At 42.2% G+C, this 24,005-nt stretch overlaps 1 protein-coding gene across 3 annotated transcripts in view; it reads right to left on the bottom strand.

The window, feature by feature from the left end:
* Positions 1-4,618: 4,618 nt before the first annotated feature.
* Positions 4,619-24,005, bottom strand: part of RASGRP3 (RAS guanyl releasing protein 3) — a 178,543-nt gene continuing 159,156 nt past the window's right edge. For all 3 annotated transcript variants that reach the window (XM_068232118.1, XM_068232117.1, XM_068232119.1), the window contains exons 13-17: positions 20,881-21,028; positions 14,400-14,436; positions 12,501-12,626; positions 8,877-9,241; positions 4,619-6,908 (exon numbers count right to left, since the gene is read on the bottom strand). In XM_068232118.1, the coding sequence (XP_068088219.1) occupies positions 6,900-6,908; positions 8,877-9,241; positions 12,501-12,626; positions 14,400-14,436; positions 20,881-21,028 (685 nt within the window). In that variant the 3' untranslated portion in view covers positions 4,619-6,899. The remainder of the gene's footprint in view (positions 6,909-8,876; positions 9,242-12,500; positions 12,627-14,399; positions 14,437-20,880; positions 21,029-24,005) is intronic.

The following is a 24,005-nucleotide window of genomic DNA, read 5'->3' as shown; positions in this document are numbered from 1 at the left end:
TTCCGCTCTGATAGTCTTGAAGACAGGGATAGCTGACCAATCCAAGCATGCTTTGTATACAACAACCAGCCAATCGCCGGTAAGGTACATCGCTTGCCATGATTGCTTGGTTGTTGTATGCTGGGTACCACATACAGTACAGCACCAATATCTGTACCTGTCTATACAATATAGCACTAGTACATACAGTACAGTATACAAATGTCCAATCGTCAAGAGGGGTAGTCTTATAGGGTGAGCATATCCCAAAATGTATATTTTAACTGGAAAAGTTGGTGGTCGTCTTATACGCGCAGGTGTCTTATACGCCGGAATATACGGTAATTTTGAGTTGATGCAAATGTTAGGTTCGTTTTTGTCAATTTATATAACTTGGGTTTGTTCAATCAAAACCATCAGCTTCTGCATTTCACTGAGCCTACGCCAAGCCATTTACTTATCATAAGATGTGCCTCAGCTCAAGATTATTAGCATCTCATTGATTATGTCTAAAAGTGACATGTTTCAAGCTTTGATTCCTGTTCTCTATTGTAGTGCATGGGGATAAAGCAATCCTGAAGTGGGAAAAAAAAGTCTAAAAGTCAGATACTTGTCTCAGTAGTGGATAACCTTTGGATAGTCCGGATGCTTCCTGGAGCCTTCTCCCGCTCATTGTTCCAGTGCTGGGTCCCTCTATATCTGTCCGACCCAGCAGGATGCATAGGTTTCTTCTGGCCTGGAGCACAACTGTGAACAAGCACCTCTGCATGAGTAAGGTCCAGGCATGCCCAGAGGTAAGCGCTCATACACAGAGGGGAATAACACGTGCATGACTGCTTCCTTCTACCAGGCATGTGTGGACCAGTATTCGTGCATGCCCAGTGCGGATGCACTCATTCTTGGCCGCTCTCCTAGCCAGAAGAGGGACCCATTGCTGGACCAACGGCATGTAAAAGGATCCAGGAAGCATCTGGGCCACTAATGAGATGGGCCAAAAATGACCATAGTTGTGAGCAACTGTTGGCTTTTGTCACCTGTTACTGGGATAGATCTGATTATTACCAAATCATGCATATGCATTTCAGAACAAGATCTGTCCACCCTTTGAAATAATTGTGAAATTTAAGTAAACCAAAACAGCTAAAGGCGCTTTCACACCCCTAAAACACGACCGCAATCGCAAATAGAGCAACTGAAGGAACATTTCATGCAAGTTGTTTTTATTAATACTAGAGTTCAACATATTGGGCTTGATTCACCAAGCCGTGCTAACTGTTTAGCATGGGTGTGCTAAACAGTTAGCACGTGAAGTGCCGTTCGCGGAATTTTGCGCGCGTCGCAGCACTTTGCACGCGCAAAAGTCCGCGAACAGCACTTCACGTGCTAACTGTTTAGGACACCCGTGCTAAACAGTTAGCATGGCTTTGTGAATCAAGCCCATTATGTGTAGTTGTGGGTCTCTCTTAATTTTGAGGTGTTATTGGGGTCAATTTAGCCCTTGCATAATTTGGTATTGCAGTTTTAATGCACGTAACTTACCTCTCATTTGCTCACAGGCTTCTGCAGACTATTTATAAGGCAGGTGCTGCTTGGAATTGCTTTTACCTACTTTGTGTTTTTTGTATGAAGTGGGGAGGATCTCCTTGGTTGTAGGGCAGTTGTGGATGCTCCCCCCCCAGGGTCCCGGGCGGTGTGAGTGCTCGGGGCCCCACCTGTATAGTGCACCTTTGTGTATTACTGTTTCTAAGGTTCTCAGCAAGCTTCTTAGTTATAGCATCAGCAGACTAAAGTTGAAAGATGATACAAAAGGGCTAATGTAGTGATGATGAGAGATGGTCAACAAAATGCTAATAATTTCAAACAGATACGGATTGTATGCAAATTTATGCTGTTAGTAATAAGACCAATCAAATGCAGTGCCAACTCTGTAAATATGCATAACAATTGTATCAGCTCAAAATCAATAGCATATCATTGACCATCTCCAGTGATCCCCAATGATCATGTTTGTACTAAAGTGGGCTTACCATCTTTTGTCTAATTTGTGTGGTACATATGGCTAGTCTTTGTTCTTGTAGGATAATGCTGTAAGTGGCCTTTCAACATGAACAAGTTTTAATAAATAATGACATTGACAAAATGAGTGTGGGACTTGCACAGTTCTGTGTGGGGGTAAGAATCTCATTCTGCTGCTGGGAAGTAGAAAAAAAATATACAGGAAACTATTTCTATAACAGGAAATTTGTAACTATATTAGGTGCAATCCTCCTATTATATTGATAAAAGCTAAGCAAAGGAGTGTTATCCTGAGCAGAGTGCGTCTCAACCAGAAAACCTTCTATTCTAAACAACTGGCTGTGGGAAACAATATTGAGAACTGTCCTAAACAGCGGTTCACTCAGCACAGGTGCAGCTCAACAAAGAATACCCCAAAGTCTGGACTTTGTTTATATGCTTCAAGCTCACATAGGAAAGAAAGCCTGTTACTCTGTCATAGATACCACAACTTTAACTTTTTAAAGAATTTTAACTACATGTGTATATGCGTTCCATCTCCATCTCATTCCATGTGATGGAATGCAAGAGGCCAGGAAGTATATGTGGTGCGTGGATCCCAGCAACATAAGTATCCTAACCCGGCACTCTCGCTCTGCATGCGCCCACTCCCCCACCTGGCTAGCTATACTAAGGCACCAATATTTTGCTACCTATACTGGGCACACCTATACCTAGCTACCTATACTGGGGGCACTTATACCAGGCTACCTATACTGGGGGCACCTGTACCAGGCTACATATACTGGGGGCACTTATACCAGGCTACCTATACTTGGGTCACCTATACCGGGCTACCTATACTGGGGGCACCAGTACCAGGCTACATATACTTGGGGCACCAGTACCAGGCTACATATACTGGGGCACCTATACCTGGCTACCTATACTGGGAGTACCTATTCCTGGCTAGCTATACTAGAGGCACCTATACCTGACTACCTATACTGGGGTACTTATACCAGGCTACCTATACTGGGGCACTTATACCAGGCTACCTATACTGGGGGCACATCTGACTTACACGTATGGGACATCTGACTACCTAAACTAGGGTGGGGGTGCCTACATCTAGCTTTGTATTTCTTTTGATGTCCACAGTCTGTGAATCACACAGCTGCTAAGTTAATTTGGCCCTGCCCATGACCCGTCATTACCACGCTTACTTCCCAATGCATGGACACACCCATTTTTTGTCACGGCTACCAGTCTACTTTACCAACCAGGTACATTTTGCCGATATACTGTAAGTCAGAAACAAGCAAAAGTGAGATTTTACATCAAATACTTTAATAACATTAGGGAGCACACACAACTGAGAACAGTATCCAGTGATTCAGGTTTCTCTATAAATAAATAGAAGGTAGTAGTGTAAAGCGTGATGAGCATGTTTAAGCTACGCTACTGAGTTTGTACATGTTGTTCCTGTGTCTTTTTGACCAGACCAGTAACTCTGCTGACATACCATGGGAGTGGGTGGCTGGCACCTGTGGCCTGAGATAGCAGACATAGCAAAATTGGCCACAGGAGCATAGCCCAAGCTTTACTGTATGTTTTTTTATAAAAATAAAAAAAATTAAAGTAATGATCCTGAGGGTTTTAAAGTGGTGCCTTCCTTAAAAAAAGTGCAGAGAAGTCAGTGAAATATTACTTTCATGTTACATCAGAGGAAAAAAAGTGTAACACATTGGTTTGCCCAATCTAGGATTTGAATTGCTGTAAGTCAGGGGTGTCAAAGTCAATTGCATAAGAGGCCAAAATCTTAGCCGCAGGCCAAATTGATTATAATAATGCTTACATTTGTATGGTGATTTGACTCAAAGTGCTTAAGAGCTGCAGCCATTATGTGCATGCTCAAAAGGCCACACTGCGGTGTTGGGGATTCTTGCCCAAGGACTCCTTACTGAATAGGTACTGGCTCACTGAATAGGAGGAGCCAAGATTCAGACCCAGATCTCTCGTTAGAGGCGGTGTTCTTAACCAGTACACTATCCAGCCAATAGCCAATCACCTTGCTGCTCCAGTTAACAGGTGGGAGTCTCTGGTGAGAACCCTAAAAACATTAGGTGCAATACCTGGATTTGGCCACTAAACTGGACCTTACATGTGTATTTAGGATTCTCAGGCAGGTGGGGGGAGGGGGAATCAGGGGTGGGAAAGGGGTGCCAGCATCAAACAGCGAACAGGTGTTTTGCTTAAAAAGAATGCGTGCTCGCAAATTTCAGATGTATGGAGATGTAAGGGCCAAGAAGCCATGCTTTTAAATGCGCGCTGCAAATATTAATTAACTAAAGATCATATGACCAATCACAACAAGATATGGAGGGATTCAAACTCCTGTGTTGATGGAAATGTCAGATGTGCCGGCACATATACAGTATACACCACAGGTTGGAGCTTTCTTTTACTGCATACAATTATGCACATTCGAAGACCTTGAGGGCCAAATCAAATGGTGTGACGGGCCGCAGGCCTTGAGTTTGACAACCTTTGCTGTACATGTTTGAGTTCCCTCTGTGCAGGGGCGTAACTAGAAATCACTGGGCCCCCTGCAAAACCTTGAATGGGGCAACCTCCTGCCAACCCAGACACCCCCTTCCCCACCCAACACCCACACACACACTCAAATACACACATGCTTTCTGCACAGGTAAACTGAGAACCAATGTTATTCAATTGGCTAGTGCACACTTAGATGTGTTTTCCCCATGCTGATGAAACAAGACAACAGTCAAGCACTGCGCGCATTTTCTCTATAAATTACATTAGCTTCTGTGATAAAACATACATGTCTTCACACCTGTGTGTGGTGTGCAGAAAACGCATACAGAAAACCGACAGATGAGTGTTCTCCTGCCTCAGCTTATTACACTCACTCTGTCCATCTCTGATGGAGCAGAACTGGCTCTGCAGACTCCTCTAGCATCACTACAGTACACAGAACTTGAGGAGGGAGAAGAGAGGTTGGGAGCTGGGTGCTGTACACAAGATCCAGCTGCACACTGACTAGGGACTGTCTGCAAAACTTTGTGTGATTCCGTATCAGTGGCTGAACAGATGCAGTCGTTATAACAACTGTGCAGAGAGCAGAAAGTTTTTACCCTCCTTTCCCTTAGTTGTCAATCTCTCAGGACAGGGCCCCCTGCAGCTTCTGGGCCCCCCTGCGACTGCATCCCTTTCAGAGTCTTTTGTTACGCCCCTGCCTCTGTGCCCCTTAACCTCTAGCCGACCGCATCACGCCGATCGGCGTAAAGTCCTGGGGCTCTGTTTTGCAGGAGATCGCTTGCAGGGTGCGCGCGCATCTCCTGCTTGGTGGGCGGAGCTGAGCTCCGCCTTCAGTCCGAGCGGCGGTTTCTGCTTGGGAGACTGCTAGACAGCATAATCGCCATTTAATTACACGTACAGCGCTGCGATCGGCAGCAGCGCTGTACTGGGGACAGCTCTGTGACACGGCTGTCCCCTCCAGAGGCACAGGGGTGATCGGCTGTCATAGGCTGAAGCCTATGACAGCTGATCACGGGGATTGGCTGGCGGGGAGAGGAAGGGAGGGGGGGGAAACAATGAAATAAAAAAACACACACACTTTTTATTAAAAAAAAAAAAACAAATAAACAAACACAGACAAACATCTGGGGGGCGATCAGACCCCACCAACAGAGAGCTCTGTTGGTGGCGAGAAAAGGGGGGGGGGATCACTTGTGTGCTGTGTTGTGCGGCCCTGCAGTTTAACCTTAAAGCTGCAGTGTCCAATTTAATGAAAAATTGCCTGGTCTTTAGGGGGGTTTACCACTGCGGTCCTCGAGAGGTTAATAAACTGGGGACGGAAGCATTTGGATTATTTTCTACTTTGCTGCCATGTTTGAGAGCCTGTGCAAGGGACCTTTAAACTGATAATTTCAGTTTGAATAGCTTAATTACTGACACTGAGTAGGGATAGGGACTAGGGAAAACATTCTCTGCACTATCTAGAATCAAAATACAATACAAAAGAGAATCTCCAGTAGTAAAACACTTCTTAGTTTGTGAACTCTTCTAAGGACCCCCTTTACTGATTGAGGAGGGATAACAATAAATTAAAAAGCTAGTGTATTATAAATATGTGATGTTTTTGGTCATAACTAATGATGATTAGTTATTTACAGTGAGCAAGTACTGCTGCATCTGGTAAGTGAAGAGCACCTTCTCTAACAGTGTTGATCCAGTTATCACAAGAATGGGCAAGAGAGGAGACGTGTACCCACTTTAATCGCATGCCAGCCATCTTGTCGTTACAATTTGAAACCCCACAAGAGAAAAGTGTTATTTCTGGTTAAAAGAGTTCCTTTAGAAAACGGCATTGCTATTGTATCTTATGGGCTGTCACCAAAAATGTATACAGAATTTGGGCCAAATTCTGTGATTTTTGGAGCTCTTTTCTAAAACAAGTATGTATGTTTTTGTGTATGTTTTTGATGGTGGAACTCAATAAATGATTTATAATTATTTAAACTCTCTGAATGCAAAAAAATAAATATCCATCATACGTTTGTACAAGATCACAATAAAACTAAGATCATACATCTATGTACAAAAGAGGTCCTGGAATGTAGTGGAACCAACCACTTCATAGAACACAAACTGGGGATTGTAGTCCACATGCTACATCTTCTTTCCAAGCTCATCATGTCAGTGAAGTTTGTCCTTCAATGAGAAGAGTCAATTGTTGCTAGGAAGGACATTTAGTGCATTGTAAAGGGTATCAGCAACAGCCATCCTTGCTACTTCTTCGCCAGCAGGTACATCACCATTTTCTTACATCCGTCGATGCTTATGTCAGCCTCTCACTTCTGCTGGCATTTTTTTTACCATCACCAAAATTCAAAGGATCAACTGTCCTGCAAAAGATACAACCATCAATAGAAGTGGGTGAACAGATAGTGAAACTAAAAGCTATAAGTCCTGGCTGCATGCTAACAGATCTACATGTTTCTTAACGCCAACCAGAATAAAAGTTGCCAGTAAACATGAGAGATTTCCGATGTGCAATATATACACGTAGTGTGGCTTATAAAGCTGATCCCCACAGCTGGTAGCACATTTCCTTTTAAGGCATTGTTTGGATGGGGAGAGTTGAGTTGGTGGATGGAATTGCATTGTGCATCATGGTGTGTTTGTCTGGAAACCACAAGAGCTGATTCAGCCACATGACTACGTGCTGACTTTTGTGTTTCTTTGCCTAGAGACTTTCATTAAAAAGTTTATACCGAAAAGTTGTACTTATATCAGTGAGTTTAAGCAGCTAACAAATAAGTAAAAACTTGGAGACTGTTTGGTTGTCATGAGCAACATGGACAGTTTCATAAACTACACAAGCAAAATAGCTTAAACCCATGACTGGAAAATCTTCGATTCAGATTCTACTGCACGTGTCCATCCATACGTCATTATCTACTCTTTTTTTTTAAGTTGAATTCTTGATACTGAACTAACATCCTAATATTTTGTGATAATTAATAACCGGTACCACAATTATTTACACATACAGCAGGTATGACTATTGTGCTAATTAGGGGCATATTGGAGACCACGGTTGAATTCTTATTGAAGACAGTACCTATTCAATAAGGAGTCCTTAGGCAAGACTCAATAACATTGCAAGCTGGCCTACTGACATAGATTATATTTTTATTATTATGATGCTCATGTGATTTTGTAGTGATTTTGGAAGCAACATAGCCCTATGCTATTCTTCCTATTATTACTCCCAACAAACTTAAGCAAACCTGAACCAAAAATAAAGTTAAGTGATATCTGATGTGTATGTGTAGTAGTAACAGTAAACAGAACATTTGTAGAGTCTCACATTCTTTTATTTTCCTATTTCATTAATTTTCACTTTGAAAGCCAAATTTCTGACTGAGACATAATTCTAAGTAGCAGCCATGACAGTGTGCTGTCAATTCCGCTTCATTCAGCTGCAAAAAAAATAATAATAATAGCTGTTTGTTATCAGGATTGTTTCCTCAACCAAATAGGAGTGTTTAGGCTTTTGCTTAATTTTCAAGAGAGCCCAGGATTAATTTTGCTGGCGTTAGATTGCCTCATTTACAAAGTTTAAGGCACATTTTTTTACCCTTGCAATGCAAAAAATAAAAAAGGATCTCAGACAAGTGGCAAATTGGTCTAGTACTACATCTACCACTGTTAATTTCATAATTTCACATGTCAATTTAGGTACACTTTACATACTAAAAATGTTCAATTACTTTTTATGTCCCTCTGACATCAGTCTCAAGACCCAGTTGTTCTACGGCATGGGAGAATGATCTCATGTTGAAATCAAAATAAAATAAAACTGAATTCAAACTGATGTTATGCTGGGTACACACGATGAGATTTCCCGTTCGATTTGCGGATCGATTCGATTATTTCAAACATGTTCGATTGGATTTCGATCGTTTTTTTCATGATAGGTATGCAAAATCGACGGAAAAAACGATCGAAATCCAATCGAACATGTTTGAAATAATCGAATCGATCCGAAAATCAAACGGGAAATCTCATCGTGTGTACCCAGCATTAGACCTCGTTCAAAAGGATGCAACAAAAATCCAACCCTAAATGACAGTTAGCAATTATCACTGCAAATTCCAAGCAACCATTAGATCCAAAAGCCTCTAAAAAAATATATTATATTACATTTATTTTCTTGGGTAGCTGGTTGTACATACTAGTAATAACAAAAATCTAAATGGGGATTTTATGTAAGTTAGTTATACAGTAGACTGATGCAATTAGCACCTTTAAATAAAAACGTGCAGCATTATAGAAACATACTCATTCCTACATAAATGATGTATTACCTCTGTACTAAACTTTTTTCCAGCTACTGTGCCGTTGCAGTCATGGAATTGTTCCATAATCTGTGTTTCCATAATATCCATGTTAGGGTGATGGTTTGACTTCTCATTCTCCCACTTAGCAAATCCTTTGTTTTTTGTTGATTTGCCATAGAACTTGCACCTCATCTTAGGAAAGGTGTGTGAACCGGCATCATTCCAGCCAGAATCAGACCACACTGGGTCTGTTTGCGTTGCTTGGCTTGTTGTGGACCGTTGCAATCGCACAGAAATCTTTCTAGAAGAGCCAGTGACCAGAGTTATGGCCCGTGCATCTAGATCTTGATTTACACTTCCAGAAGATGGAAAGTCAAAAACTTCATCTTGTGCTACAAAAAAAAAAATAAAAAAATTATATTCAGTATGTATCTCAGTTAAACGTATACCATATTTTGTAATCCACACAATATTGGCATACAGTATATTGTGGTCCACTGTACTGGGTAGCTTATCATTGCAGTTCAGCCCCTACAGAGCAGCATATAGTGCAATGACTTTATGCTTGCACCATGCGCCTGGCCAGCATCACCCAGCATGTTCTGCGTTATTCCCTCGGAAATTATTGCACCACAACTGAAGTGTGAAAGTGTCATTGAAATACAGTTAGTTATAATGAATTATGATGCAATTAAATTGTCAGTTCTGCTGCGATGTAGCGGACGAAGTGTGAAAGGAGCTTTAAAGTGGAATGAAACTCAAAATGTAATCTAAATTCTAAAGCATAAAACATCAAACAGAGCATAAAACTAATAAACTAATAGGAAATAAGATGTAAATGTTTTTAAAGCTACTGCAAGGGTTAATTCTTATTTCTCTACTACACTCATACGCTAATTATTAAGAGTGCTGTTGCCATACGGATATGATCAGTTTATGTTCAGCTATAGGTACAAACACACAGGCTGATTAATGTAGCCCTTCTAGGATCGTTACCCGATCCTTTGCGAGCAGCATCACTGGACCGATGCAGTACACACAAAGAGTCAGAGTCTGTTAGTATGTAGGGAGGCGGAGCACCGAAGAAGTGACGCTGATGTGACATCATGTGGTGGGTGGGGTGAGCGGCTTGAACAAAGCAATCGGCTGTTGGTTGGCTGAGTTTATCCACCGGCAGAATGCTAGCCGAGTGGTGGTTGGTCCAACGGGGGCTGCTGTACACAAGCGGACTTTAACCATGCCTGTGTACTGGCCTTTAAGAGTAACTGTTGGGCATACAATCAAAAATCAATTCTTTATTTGTATCTAGTAAACAAGTAATAAGGATGCTAACCAGGCAATTCAAAACTTAAAAATCACTCTAATTTTTCTTTTCCATAAAACATTATTCCCCAGTTTCCCTGGCTCTTTAGTACATCTGCTGCACAAAGGAAGTTGCAGGGTATGCTGGGTTTTCTTTTTTTTCTCCTTTACTTTCCCCTCAGACTTAACTAATGCAGCCTGTTTGGCTGAAGCCTCTTTCCCTCCTGTTTTCCCCTCCCACACCTCTGTTCCTGTCTTATTGGAAATTATTATTTCTTAAAGGACTTTCTACTGCAGAGCTGGCTGTGGGAGTGTCTGAAGACTGGGAGGGGGGCGGGCAATGATACACAGACAGAGTAAGGGAGGAAATGATGTCAGGATTAGCTACAAGATAGGCACAGACACAATGGAAAACTCCAAAAAGCATTTTCCCTTTTTTTAGTATTGAAAATTCACTAAAGTCAAAATGTGGACAGTGCAATGCATATGTTATTATTATTATTATTATTTATTGTATTTATAAAGCGCCAACATATTACGCAGCGCTGAACATTAATTTAGGTATATGTAAGTAGAGCAAGTATTTATCTACTTATATATGCGGGGTTTTTCTCTGAGCTAGTATGGCTGACAGCTCCACTTTAATACTAAGCTGTACACAATGTTCTAAGCTGAACACAAAATATTCTGCTGTATCCAGGGGGGAAGCAGGGAACTTTTTCTTTTTTGTTTGCACTATAAGTAGTTAATTCCAAGACAATCTGATAACGTGTCAATTAGGTTTAGTGTAATGTAAACATACCTTTGAGTGGCATACGATCAGTCTTTTCATGTTAATTTTGAGTTTCATACCACTGTGTGCTTTTGCTGGACTATACAAAAACTGATATGATGGAAAATACATTTCTTTCATCGTCGCTGCAGTTTCTTTAACCACTTAAAGTGGACCCAAATTAAAAATACAAGATTTCAGAAATAAAATCTATTTTCTAAATTATAATAATAAATAGCAGCCTTTTTTCAGCTGCATGATGACAAATATAAAATATTTTACATTTATTGGAGAAAACCCCTCCCTTCCTTTCAAATTGCCGGGATTTTTCCTGCAAACTGGTGGAGTAGATGGTGTCCGGCAATGGAGGAATTGCTAATGGCTGCCCCCAGTATAACCCTAGCTATGAAAAGAGAAGGGTGAAATGCATGCACTGAAATGATCATAGGTTTGAAGGAGTGTTTATTTATCTTTGTATGTGTCAGAGTGGTGCAACTAAATATTTTTAATTAAAAAAATGTTTGGTTTGGGTCCGCTTTAAGGAGCGGCAGATTTTTCTATGATCTGTGCTGGGTGGGCTCTTCAGCCCCCAGCACAGATCAGGTGGCAGGCAGGGCGATCAGACTTCCCACCTTTTTCTCCCACTAGGGGGATGTCCTGTTGGGGCGGTCTGATCGCCGCCGGCTTGTTGTGACTTGTTGCGCCTCAAAGCCCCCCTCCGCAGCGCTATTCCCCCCTCCCTCTCCTTCCCTCCCTCCCCTTCTAAATCTAGGCGGTACAGGACAGCGATCCATCCTGTACCGCCTCAGATAGGCTTCAGCCTATCAGGTGGCGGCGATCCCTGGCCAGTCAGAGGCCGGGGATCGCCGATTTCCTTTACGGCGCTGCTGTGACAGCAGTGCCGTAATATGTAAACATCGGGGATTACATCCCCGGGTGTTTACATTTAGCCTGCGAGCCGCAATCGGAGGCTCGAAGGCTGTCCACGGAGCCCCCCGCTGTTAACTGACAGGAAACCCATGGAAACACAGGTCCGACCAGCCGCTGCCGATAGGCGTTGACTGGTCGTTAAGTGGTTAAAGTAGAACTCCAGTCAAACTTTTTTAGGGTTTTTTTTTATTTTGAATAGAGTGTGGAAGTTTTACAAGATAAATTCAAATATCTTCTACAATACAATAAATTGTCAAGTATAGCCTACCTTATTTCTTCTTTTGATGCTGCATAGATGGAGCACAAAAAGCTAAGCTCCTAACAATGCCCTTGATTTCACTGAGACAGGACGTGAGTTAAAATGTCCATAACAGGAAAGCCAATAACAATAAAAAATGTGACAAAAATCCTAATCTATCTGTAATCTGTAAAAAAAAAATCCCTGGATTTCTACTTTAACATCTATCTATTGATCGATCGATCGATCGATCGGTCTATCTGTCTGTCTGTCTGTCTGTCTATCTATCTATCTATCTATCTATCTATCTATCTATCTATCTATCTATCTATCTATATATGATATTTGGGCACTGCATATGTAAATATTTTACATTTGTGAAAACAGCATTATCTGTATTGTACAATACCTGGAGCCAGAGATGGACTGCTTGGAAGGGAGCCATGGCCACTGCCAATAGATGCCCCCCTGGAGAGTTTTCTACACGCTAGAACAAGTAAGTCCTTGCATTGTTTATGGCAATTTGCTCCACAATCTGAAATGGAAAAGTGCTTGGATAAACAGTAATACAAAATAAACAAACAGATTTATTTTTCTCAAATGAACACACTTAGTGCACACTAATAAAAAGGGGTTCAATGAGAATTAATTAGCACCACCACTACCTTGTTCCTTCCTTCATGGTCCAATGCTACCAGACCCAGTGTTAACCCTGGCTTACTGAGAACTGGAGATCAAACTACTGGAGCGCTGCTCCCATGTAGCAAATTGGTGCTGACTTAAAAATGACTTGTATGAGCATATCCTGAGTTACAAAGATGCTCTCCATAAAATTAGACATGCCCTCACAGCATTACTTATAACTTATATTCTCATCCTTCTGGACCTCCTCTCAGCTTTTGACACAGTGGACCTTCTCGAAAATCTCTCCTCCTGGTTATCCAGGGTTTTGTTATCCCCTACCTTAGCTCTTATCTCCTAGATAAGACCTTACATGTAGATGTTTCATATGTTTTGTAGCACACAATATGCTCTTTATTTAAGCTAAATAACAGTTCAGGAAAAGGATTCAGTGCTCAGGGTTAAGCTCTCATAAGACAGGCTGGTGACTCACACTTCATCATAGGAGGGTTGCTTCAATCAGCAGAGAGCCCCCCCAATATGAAAAGACTCACTGGATAGTAAGGCCAACCGGGCCTGTCAGCACCTCAGAAGTATGGGCCACCCCTCAGCCACACCGGCAACCTCAGCTGGGCTCTTGTGTATCCGGTTGAAGACGTCACCTATCTTGTAATACAACCGGATACACAAGAGCCCAGCTGAGGTTGCCGGTGTGGCTGAGGGGTGGCCCATACTTCTGAGGTGCTGACAGGCCCGGTTGGCCTTACTATCCAGTGAGTCTTTTCATATTGGGGGGGGGTTAGCTCTTCTGATTGAAGCAACCCTCCTATGATGAAGTGTGAGTCACCAGCCTGTCTTATGAGAGCTTAAAGAGAACCTGTACTGAGTAAAAATATCTAAAATAAACACATGAGGTAACTTCAAATGAACATTACATAGTTACCTTGCCATCAGTTCCTCTCAGAAGCTCACCATTTTCTTCTGACAATAATCCCTTCCAGTTCTGACAATATTTTGTCAGATCTGAAATATATCAGTTGCTGTCAGTAAAATATCAGTTGCTGTCAGTTATAGCTGAGAGGAAAACTGATGTACCAGGTAATGTCCATGTTTCCCTATGGCTCAAGTGGGTGATGTTACAGTTTAACTGTGTGCTGACCAGGAAGCTGTTATGTATAATGGCAATTTTCAAAATGGAGGATGGAAAATTCCCTTGATCACAGTGGACAAACAGGACGCGGGAGAAGACAAAGAAATTGAGGAGTAGACTACACAGGAGGTAAGTATGACTTGTGTATGCTTATTTTGACTTTTAATTTTCAGTTTAGGTTTTCTTTAACCCTGAGCGCTGAATCCTTTTCCTGAACTGTTATCTATGCTAATCACAAACGGCAAGGAAGCGCTCCATCGGCACGAACTGGTGTTTAACCTCAATCATCTAACAACTGTAATAGACTTTAAAAAAAGGTCTCTGAGCGCTTATGTATAATTTTTGCAATTTAAGCTAAACTGTAGCAACAGTTACGGGTGTCTCCACCCTTTGTCAAGCTCGTTTGGCTCAAACAAAGAGTGTTTTGTGTGCTGCAAATTTAGAGCAAAATAGCAAGCATAGTGAAGAACTAAGGGTATGAAGAGGTAATGCTCTGCCATGATTTAATCACTGATGTGCACACAATTATGAAATTACCTTTGCACTTGTATCCTTGTTTGATTATTCCCCAGAGCTAAAATGAAAGACAGGGTAGGTTAATGGATGCAGCAAGGGAAGCAAGAAGGAAAACCAGGTCATAAAGGAGGAAGCAGCAATTGCTATACTAACATAAACAGGATATAACAACACCCTTCCTTCCATATCCAGAGCATGTGGATTTTCACTGAAGTCTTTCCAGACTTCTCACTAAAAAGAAGGCTTACTAACATTAAAGTGTTAGTGTCCTTACACTAAAGAGCTCTTGAATACACTTAAAGTGAGACCCTGTTCAATTATGCAATGTGCTTAAATTACTGATTTTACTTCAGTTCTATTATACCCACTTATCTAGTCCCCACCACCACCACCACCCATTCTGCTTATCAGAGTACTCTTCTAACAGTGGAACTGGCAGCAAACACTGCAGAAGGCATAAGTGAAGTAACCAAAGTGGACCTAGCCTAAAATACACAACCCCAGGTGCAGCATTGCCCCAGCATGAAAGACATTTCATGAGTAATGAAAAACATTTGTTGGAAGACCCCCCCCCCCCCCCCCCCCCCAAAAAAAAAAAGTCCAAATTGCATGTCATACGTTCAAGTTCTGTTTTCATTTTCCAAAGGGCTCATGAGATTACACTGACTGGCAGGATGACACACATAGGAAACTAGGAAGTGCTAAAAGCTCAGATGATGCATATCTCTCAGCAGCCTTCAGAGAAGGCAATCACCTCTTGGCTTAACATCATAACCACAGCCCCACAGAAATTGTTATCAGCAGTTTTTAAAATAGCATGTACACTTGTTGGATCAGCTGACATTTTCTGCTGAAGACTTAAGTAAGGCAGCACTGAAGGCAGTGTAATCTGTCTTTTTTTCAGACCACTAGTATGTCTTCTTCCATCTGCCCAATTTCTACAGGCAGAGGCATCCACTGTATAACTTTGCATTATGGCTGATTAAATTAACCACCCTGGCGTTCTTTTTAAATTGCCAGGGTGGCGGCGGCAGGTTTTTTTTTTTCCATGCTAAAAGGCCACTAGAGGGCCCTTCTGATCGCTGTCGGTGATCACAAGTAACTAGAAATCCCGCGAAGATCGTGATTTCTTGTTAGGCTTACCCCGTCACCATGGCGACGATCGGGATGACGTCGGCCGACGTCCTGACGTCGGCCGACGTCCTGACGTCAGACGCCTCCGATCCAGCCCTTTGCACTGCCTGAAAGTGATTGGTCCAGGCAGCGCAGGGCTCTGGCGGGGGGGCCTCTTCCGACGCTGCAGGCGTCGGATCGCAGCTGAGCGGCGGCGATCGAAGACCACACACAGCTAGCAAAGTGCTAGCTGCGTGTGGCGCACTTTATTTGGTGCAAATCGGCCCAGCAGGGCCAGAGATATCAGCCTCGGCGGCTATGGACGACCTGAACTCGTCCATACCGCCAGGAAGGTTAATATTACTCTGGCCCATTAGTACCACTTAGTCTGTCCCAGTCCCAGTCAGCAGTATTCACACAAGGGGCTTGATTCATTAAACAGTGATAACTCATAGCACAGCCGTGCTAGCGTTTTCGCGTGCAACTGTGAATTTTCGTGCGTAATCGTGAACGCGCGGGAATTTGCGGTTGTGTGCAGAAACGCTAGTGCGACCATGCTATGAGTTGACATGGTTTAGTGAATCAAGCCCAAGGATTGATATATAAAAGCAATATGTATTTATTACATGCTTCACCTATACCAACAGCCCCTACTCTATGGATGTGAGTTGACTGGGCAATTTACATTTGCATGCATTAAACACATGTATAGTCCATGGGCACTAAGATAAGTCAGAGGGTGGAGAAACAAAGTGAATACATCAAGTACCACCTGGGCCCCCTCCTCTTCGGGGCCCCATAGCAGTTGGTAAGGCTGTTTGACTATTGCTACGCCCCTGTCCAGGATCACTCTTTAAAGAGACTCTGAAGTGAGTCTACAAGCATGTTATTACTGTAAAGCACCTTACATAGTGCTAAACTGCCGCTATCCCCGCAGTAAAACGAGGGGTCTTTACTCCCCAAATCCCCCCTGCAAAATCCACGACTTTCTTGGTCAGGGATTTTGCTGCTCATAGAGGCAGAGCTATGAGCTGCAGCTCTGCCTCCATGCACGTCAATTGCCGCACGGATCTCCGCCTCTCCCCCGCCCCTCTCTGTGAAGACAGATTGAGAGGGGCGGGGGAGAGGCGGCGATCAGCGGGGATTGACGCGCTGAGAGGCAGAGCTACAGGGCTAAGATTTGCCTCTTCAGGAAGCGCTCCCCCAAAATTTTCAGAGGGGATTTGGGGGGTAAAGACCCCTCCTTTTGCCGCGGGATAGCAGCGGTTTAGCACTATGTAAAGTGCTTTAGAGTAATAACATGCTTGTAGACTCACATCAGAGCCTCTTTAAGTATCACTAGCCTGAAGATAGCAATAAAAATTCATTGTTCAATTTTCTTTAAAAATTATTTATATTATTATATAAAATGTGTTTTTTGAAAATAAGAAAGGTGACTTCCCTTTGCTAGTAGCATAGAGAGCGAGAGAGAAAGAGTATGTGCGTGCATGCATGTGTGCCTGTGTGCGTGCGTGCCTGCGTGTGTGCCTGCATGCGTGCGTGCCTGCATGCGTGTGTGCCTGTGTGTGCATGCGTGTTTGCCTGCGTGTGTGTGTGCATGCGTGTGTGCCTGCGTGTGTGCCTATGTGTGTGCATGCCTGTGTGTGTGCCTGCCTGCATGTGTGCCTGCGTGTGTGCATGCCTGCGTGTGTGCCTATGTGTGTGCATGCCTGCGTGTGTGCCTGCATGTGTGGTGGTGGAGTTGGTGACTAAGTTACAAAATATGCAACAAATGGGCACTGTGTATATATGGGCACCGTAAATAGCTGCTAATAGAATATTGGCTAAATTGCTGATATTCTATATTGGCAGTGATATTCATATAGAAAAATATTGGTCGATTTTACCAGTATTTTACTATTGCTATCCTCACACTAGCCCTCCATCTACCAATGACTAACTTTAAACGACCCCTCCACTGATGCCTAACCCTAACCAAACCCCCCTCCCACCCCACGATGTCTAACCCTAATCGACTTTCCCACTGTTGCCTAACCTGCCCCCTCCACCAACTTCACAGCTGTACACGAAAAATATCAGGCGCTGTGGAAGTATGGGCACTCCAGAGGTGCTCATATTAATATTGGCATTTAACTACTTTAGCTCATGGGTTATTTTCACCTTAAAAAGAAACTGTAACCAAGGATTGAACTTCACCCCAGTCAGTAGCTGATACCCCCTTTCCCATGAGAAATATTTTCCTTTCCTCAAACGGATCATCAGGGGGCTCTGTATGGCTGATATTGTGGTGAAACCCCTCCCACAGTGTGATGTCAGGACCATGGTGACATCACGCTGTGGGAGCCTTGTTGCACGCAGCAGCTACTTCCTGACATCACCTGCCAGCAGTAAAAATTTCGCCATGTGATAAATGTCAGAATGTAAATCAGTGAGAAGAAAGATTTTACAATGGGCAAACACTGACTAAATCATTTTTATATAATTATTGTAAAAATTAAGCACTTTTTTCATTACGTTTTTTTTTACTGGAGTTCCTCTTTAAGATTGGAAGCAATTTTTACACTTCACACAGTGCTCCTCCCATTCATTCGCCAAAAAAACGTTATCACTACTTATTACACCTAATCTATATCTTGTTTTTTTCACCACAAATTTGTCTTTTTCAGTAATTACTTAATTTTCCTTGCATTTTATAGGGAAGTACTAGGAAAAAAAAAGAAAAAATACGCCTTTTCTCCAATTCCATCCCCTATAGTTTTAAAATAAACAATGCTACTATCGATAAAACCCACACATTTTATTTGCCTATTTATGCCGGCTATCACAACATTTTAATTATGTTCCTAGTACAATATATGGTGACAAAATATTATTTGGAAATTTAGATGTATTTTGTTTCAGTTTTGTGTTTTTTTTGTATAGCAATTACAAGCCCATTATTTGCTAAAGTGACAGTAATATAACCTCATTACATACATATTAAAAAGCTTATACCCTATGGTAACTATTTATGTATTTTTTTTATTAAACTGTCGCTTTACGTGTTTATGTTTTTACTTTGATTTTGCTTTTTGTCCACTAAATGGCACTATACACTATCCTAGAAGCTACCAGAAAGTGTTTGTTTGTTTAACTACATTTTTTACCTACACTTTTACCTATACTTTTATGAATGAACATGGCTCGTGATTCCAGTCATGTTCATTCATTATTAGACCCTTTGATTGGCTCAGGGAACATATGTTCCTACCTACCAATCCCCAGCATTTAAGTCCCGTCGTGAACAAGCAGCAGGCAGGTGCGCACACCCCTGCCACTAATACTTCCAAATTTAATTACAGTGACTCATTCATACTGTACACACAGTATTACAGCGCTAGGATCTAAAAGTCAACTGAAGGTGGCGCGCGCTATATACAGTTACCAGTCCTGATTTGCAAAAACAACAGTTCAAAAAGCTGCGCTCAGTTCATGCATCTGGGGGTCCACTTGCTCTTGTAGTATCCCTCTGATCATAAAACACCTCGGATAAAAGAACAGATAAAGGATAATAGTGCAGACTGTTTTGAAGGGCTAACATATACGCAGGCTCACTAACACTGTGAAGGTAGAGGGTGGGGATCACTACAACCAAACCCTCCGTTCAAGATTCGTTAGTCCTCCCTGCTCACCGTCATGCAGCCAGGTGAGAGAGTGGCAGGTTTAATTTCACTAAGCGCTCTTCTTTACGTAGTTCGATAACCACCACTAGTTGCCCGTTCAATGTCTATGCCCATACACAGTACCTGTTCACAATGTTGCCAAGGGGATGAGGTAAAGTGTGACGTTTTTAAGGGGTGGTGCTGGTTAACATATGGGTGGTATTCATAACTGGGTTTACGTGATGACCTAACAGGTCATATGCTTGGCGTCAACCCAGGAAGTATGCATAATGCGGGCGGAAGTGTAAGCAGGGAGGGCAGCGGCATGATGCTGCAGGCGCGCCCTCTGACTAGGAATTGAGATTTATTTATTGGTCCTCTTCACGCATGCTCAGTTAGCCCCTGATGAATCACACACTGTGACGAAACCGGTAGGGTGTGGCTTAAGGGCAGCGAGGAGGACGCTGGACGTAGACGACGAGAAGCAAGCTGTGCCGTGACCCTAGACCGGGGGATCGGTAGTATACGTGATATGCTTTACAAGGAATTTTATTATGTACACGCATTACTATTTTAAGAGTTATTACATTTTTGGTTTTACACATTGGAGGCTATTGTGCTTGTTTTAAGGTACTGTGTATGGGCATAGACATTGAACGGGCAACTACTAAATCCAACTACGTAAAGAAGAGCGCTTAGTGAAATTGATGCTGCCACCTGGCTGCATGAGTAGCGAGGACTAATAGATCTCATGGGGAGCGTTTGGTTGTAATTGGTGATGGTGATCCCCGCCCCCCTACCTTCACAGCGTTAGTGAGCCTGTGTATATGTTTGCACTGACGGGGTGTCAGGCCTTCAAAACTGCACTATTATCCTTTATGTGTTCTTTTATCCGAGGTGTTTTATGATCAGAGGGATACTACAAGAGCAAGTGGACCCCCAGATGCATGAACTGAGCGCAGCTATTTGAACTGTTGTTTTTTGCAAATAGTGACTCAAATTGGACATATATACACATCCAGTTTGAGTTACGGGGTTAAGGGAAGTTTGGGTACCCACAGGGCCTGATAAAATATCAGCTATACTTCTATTTAGCTAATCTTGATAATCACACATCTTTTGTTTCCTTTTTGATGTCTAATGCTGGATACACACCATGCGTTTCCGCGTTCGATGCGTCCGTCGATACGCATCGATTCGATTATTTCCGACATGTCAGATTCAAGCTTCGATGGATCGTTAGGTCGTTTTGCCATACTTTACATGGCAATCGACCTAAAAATCATCGAAATTCGTTCGGAAATGATTGAATCGACGCTTATCGACGGACACATTCAACGCGGAAACTCATGGTGTGTATCCAGCAAAAGATGGGCATGCTTTTGTCTCTGTTTTGCAGTTTACTGTCTGTGGTGTCGTTTTTTTACTAAGTTATATCATCTTTACATACTATTTGAATAAAAATAAAATACGAATAAGCCACATGTTAAAAAAATAAATAAATAAATAAACTTTACAGGGGTGCACTTTTTTTTTAACATAACTTAGTTCGTATTTATTTTAATTCACAGTGAGAGCCAATCGAAAAATGGCAGAATCATGTTTTCTATTTGACTACATTTTTGCCAAATCTCATACTGTAATCTATAACAAGTTTTATAAGCCTTTTCTCAGTAGGATAACTTCATACAGCTTACTGCAATAACTTATCTGTAAACTTTATTTACGAGCTAATAAAACATACGTACAAATCCTGCACAGTGCTCGCAGAATGTTGGTTTCAGATAGGTCATCTCTTGGAAGTTGTGAACAAAGCCGGGGCCCATTTTACAGTGAAACTGAGATTTAGCCCTCAAAAAATAGGCCATCATTTCATCTTTGCTGATACGGCCATCTCTGTGGAGAGAGCAGAACAACAGTGTTATGGGAAAAGCTAACTCTATTAAATTGTTATCTTTCTGCACAAAATAAATGACAGTATGAGATATTGTAATTGGTAGATATGATCCGTTTCACATCCAAATTGTAACTAGCAACTTGTAAATACATAATGTCTGTCCGTGTATTGTTTTGTTTGTGTCTGTTAAGCAACTGCTAAGTCAAATTCCTTGTAAATGCAAACCTACTTGGCCAAATACTTACATTGATTGATTGATTGACTGTTTAAAGGTGGTCATACACTTATAGATTTGCAGCAGATTCGACCATCAAATAGATTTCTATCAGATGCCAAACAAGTCAAATCTGACAGGAATCTATCTGATGTGTGCCACACACTAGGAACATATTTACAATAGATTTCAGAATGAAATCTATTGGAAATCGATCTAAATGCATTACTGGACTGTTAGATCCAATGCAACTATATGGGCCAGCTGCAGATCGACCTAGATTTTCCATCCAGTCAGATAGATCAAATCCATCTAAATCCGCCGCAAATCGATCGGTCAATAGATGTGATAGATTCGATTTCCGATCGATTAATCAATTCCATAGAATCGATCAGTCAATTGATGGCTGAAATCGACCAGTGTATGGGCCCCTTTAGAGTTCACTCCACCCTCCCTTAACCCTCTGGGCGATACAATTATATCGCCCAGGAGGGGGCGCAGCACTTTTTTTTTAATTTTTGATTTTTAAAATGACGTCACGACGTCATGGACGTCGTGACGTCAGAGGGAGTCTCGATCCACCCCTCAGCGCTGCCTGGCACTGATTGGCCAGGCTGCTCAAGGGGTCGGGGAGGGGGGGCTGCGTGGCACGGCGGGTAGCGGCGGATCGGCGGCGATCGGAAGTTACACACAGCTAGCAAAGTGCTAGCTGCGTGTAACAAAAAAAAATTATGTAAATCGGCCCACCAGGGCCTGAGAACTCCTCCTGCGCGACATACCCCAAGCTCAGCTTGGGATTATCGCCCAGGAGGTTAACTCTCCTTCTGATAACATAGGATTTCTGCAAAGAAACAGGGCTGTGGATGTGTCTTATAGGCCATTATTCAATTCATTTTTCGTAAGTTTTCTCCTAGGAGAAAAATTTTCAGCTTCTGTTTAAAATGACATTTTAGCACTCTGCAATTTAAAAACGACCAAAAAGAACTTGAAAAGTACTGTCAAAATTATTCTCAGTGTTTTCTTGCTTGCTGGTGGCTTAAAGGGAATCTGTAATAAAGATGCACCTGCGCAGTAGCTTGGAACCGAACGGGTCCAGCAATTTCTGCCGGAGCCCATTGGAACACCACTACTGCACCTGCGCAGGAGCAAAGATGGTACTTTTCGGGGCCTGCCAGCGCTGCATCCCTGAGTCTTAAGAGGATGGGGGAAGCCTCATTAGGATCAACAAATGTAAGTATCCCCTCAGGGGCTCTTTTTTTTGTTACAGATTCACTTTAAAGGGAACATGAAGCAAGAGGTATATTGAGGCTGCTATATTTATGTCCTTTTAAATCAATACTAGTGTCGCTATTACCACTAGGAACAATTTTAGGATCAAAAGAAATTGAGGATAACAATATTGGATTGATAATAGAAATAGGTACCCTAATAGCAAAAAATATGATTGCTCAAAACTGGAAAATACTGGGTCCCTATCTTTGAGAGAATGATTACAAAAAAAGTGTTGCTTCTGGGAAAAAAAATGTGTTGCTTCTGTGAAAAGATAGTCGTGAAACAGGAAGAGGAAGTGACTGAATACATGTCATCGAATAATAACTGGACACAACTAAAGAATATACGGTTCAATCTATTGAATGGGAATAACTGAATAACTGAATGAAAGGGAAGGGGAGAGAGGGCAGAAGAGAGTGGCATAAAAAAGGGAGGAATGCATGTCAGAGGATAGAAGGACACAAGGTATGGACAGATCTGACTTGGTATAAAAATACAACCCTCTCTTTTAGCTTTCGGTTATGGTTTGCTTCTCTTTGTCTTATGTCTTTTTCAAATAATAATTAGGAGACTTTATTATTAAATGAATTTGTAATAAAGCAAAGAACATTGATGCCAACTAAACTCCTGACAAAGGGGGGTCTCGAAGCCATCAAGTTATATGGAGAATTATGAGACAAAGCCGAGTTCTAAAAACAAAAGAAAATCAATATTAGTTGCCTGGCAGTCCTGCTGATCATTCTAGCATCAGTAGTGCCTGAATCACACACCTGAAACTCGCATGCAGCTAATCTTGTCAGATTTTTGGCAGAAACATTTGATCTTCAGGTTTGTTCAGAGCCTATGGCTAGGCTAAGGCTATGTTCACAGTGGCAGCAGGAACGCAATGGATTGGGAAAGCAGTGCCAAATGTTATCTGCACACTGTAGCACATATAGTGATACATACAGTCAATGAAAAGTATGCTTTACCACCACTGTTACCATATGCATTTTGCAGTAATGCACTGGATGTAGTGCGTTACAATGCGCACGTCGTTATACCGCAATGCACCCACTGCACTTTGAACGTCACATAGGTGGTGCATTGCAGCACGGCTTGCCACATTAAAAAGAGGCTATTATGCTACACCGCAATGCACCACTGTGAATGTAGCCTAGAAGTCTTCGAGGCAGAAGATCAGCAGGACAGCCAGGCAATTTGTATTGGATACCCGAAGTGACATGAGGAGATAGACGTGTATGTACAGTGCCTAGCACACAAATAACTACCGTGTTTCCACTAAAGTAAGACATCCTCTGAGAATAAAACCTAGCAGGAATTTCAAGAATGCTTGAAATGTAAGACATCCTCCGAATTTAAGCCCTAGCAGCATCCCACATGACACCAGCAAGTCACGCTCAATACAAAGCCTGGATACAGTAGAGCAGCAGTATAATGTGAGTTCTACACAGCCCTATATATGTCAGGCAATTTGTGTTTTTGTTGGA

The sequence above is a fragment of the Hyperolius riggenbachi genome, chromosome 4, assembly GCF_040937935.1.
Source record: "Hyperolius riggenbachi isolate aHypRig1 chromosome 4, aHypRig1.pri, whole genome shotgun sequence".
In the NCBI taxonomy this organism is placed as follows: Eukaryota; Metazoa; Chordata; class Amphibia; order Anura; family Hyperoliidae; genus Hyperolius; species Hyperolius riggenbachi.
Note: the sequence above shows the minus strand (reverse complement) of the source record. Positions and strands in the feature narration are given on the sequence as shown.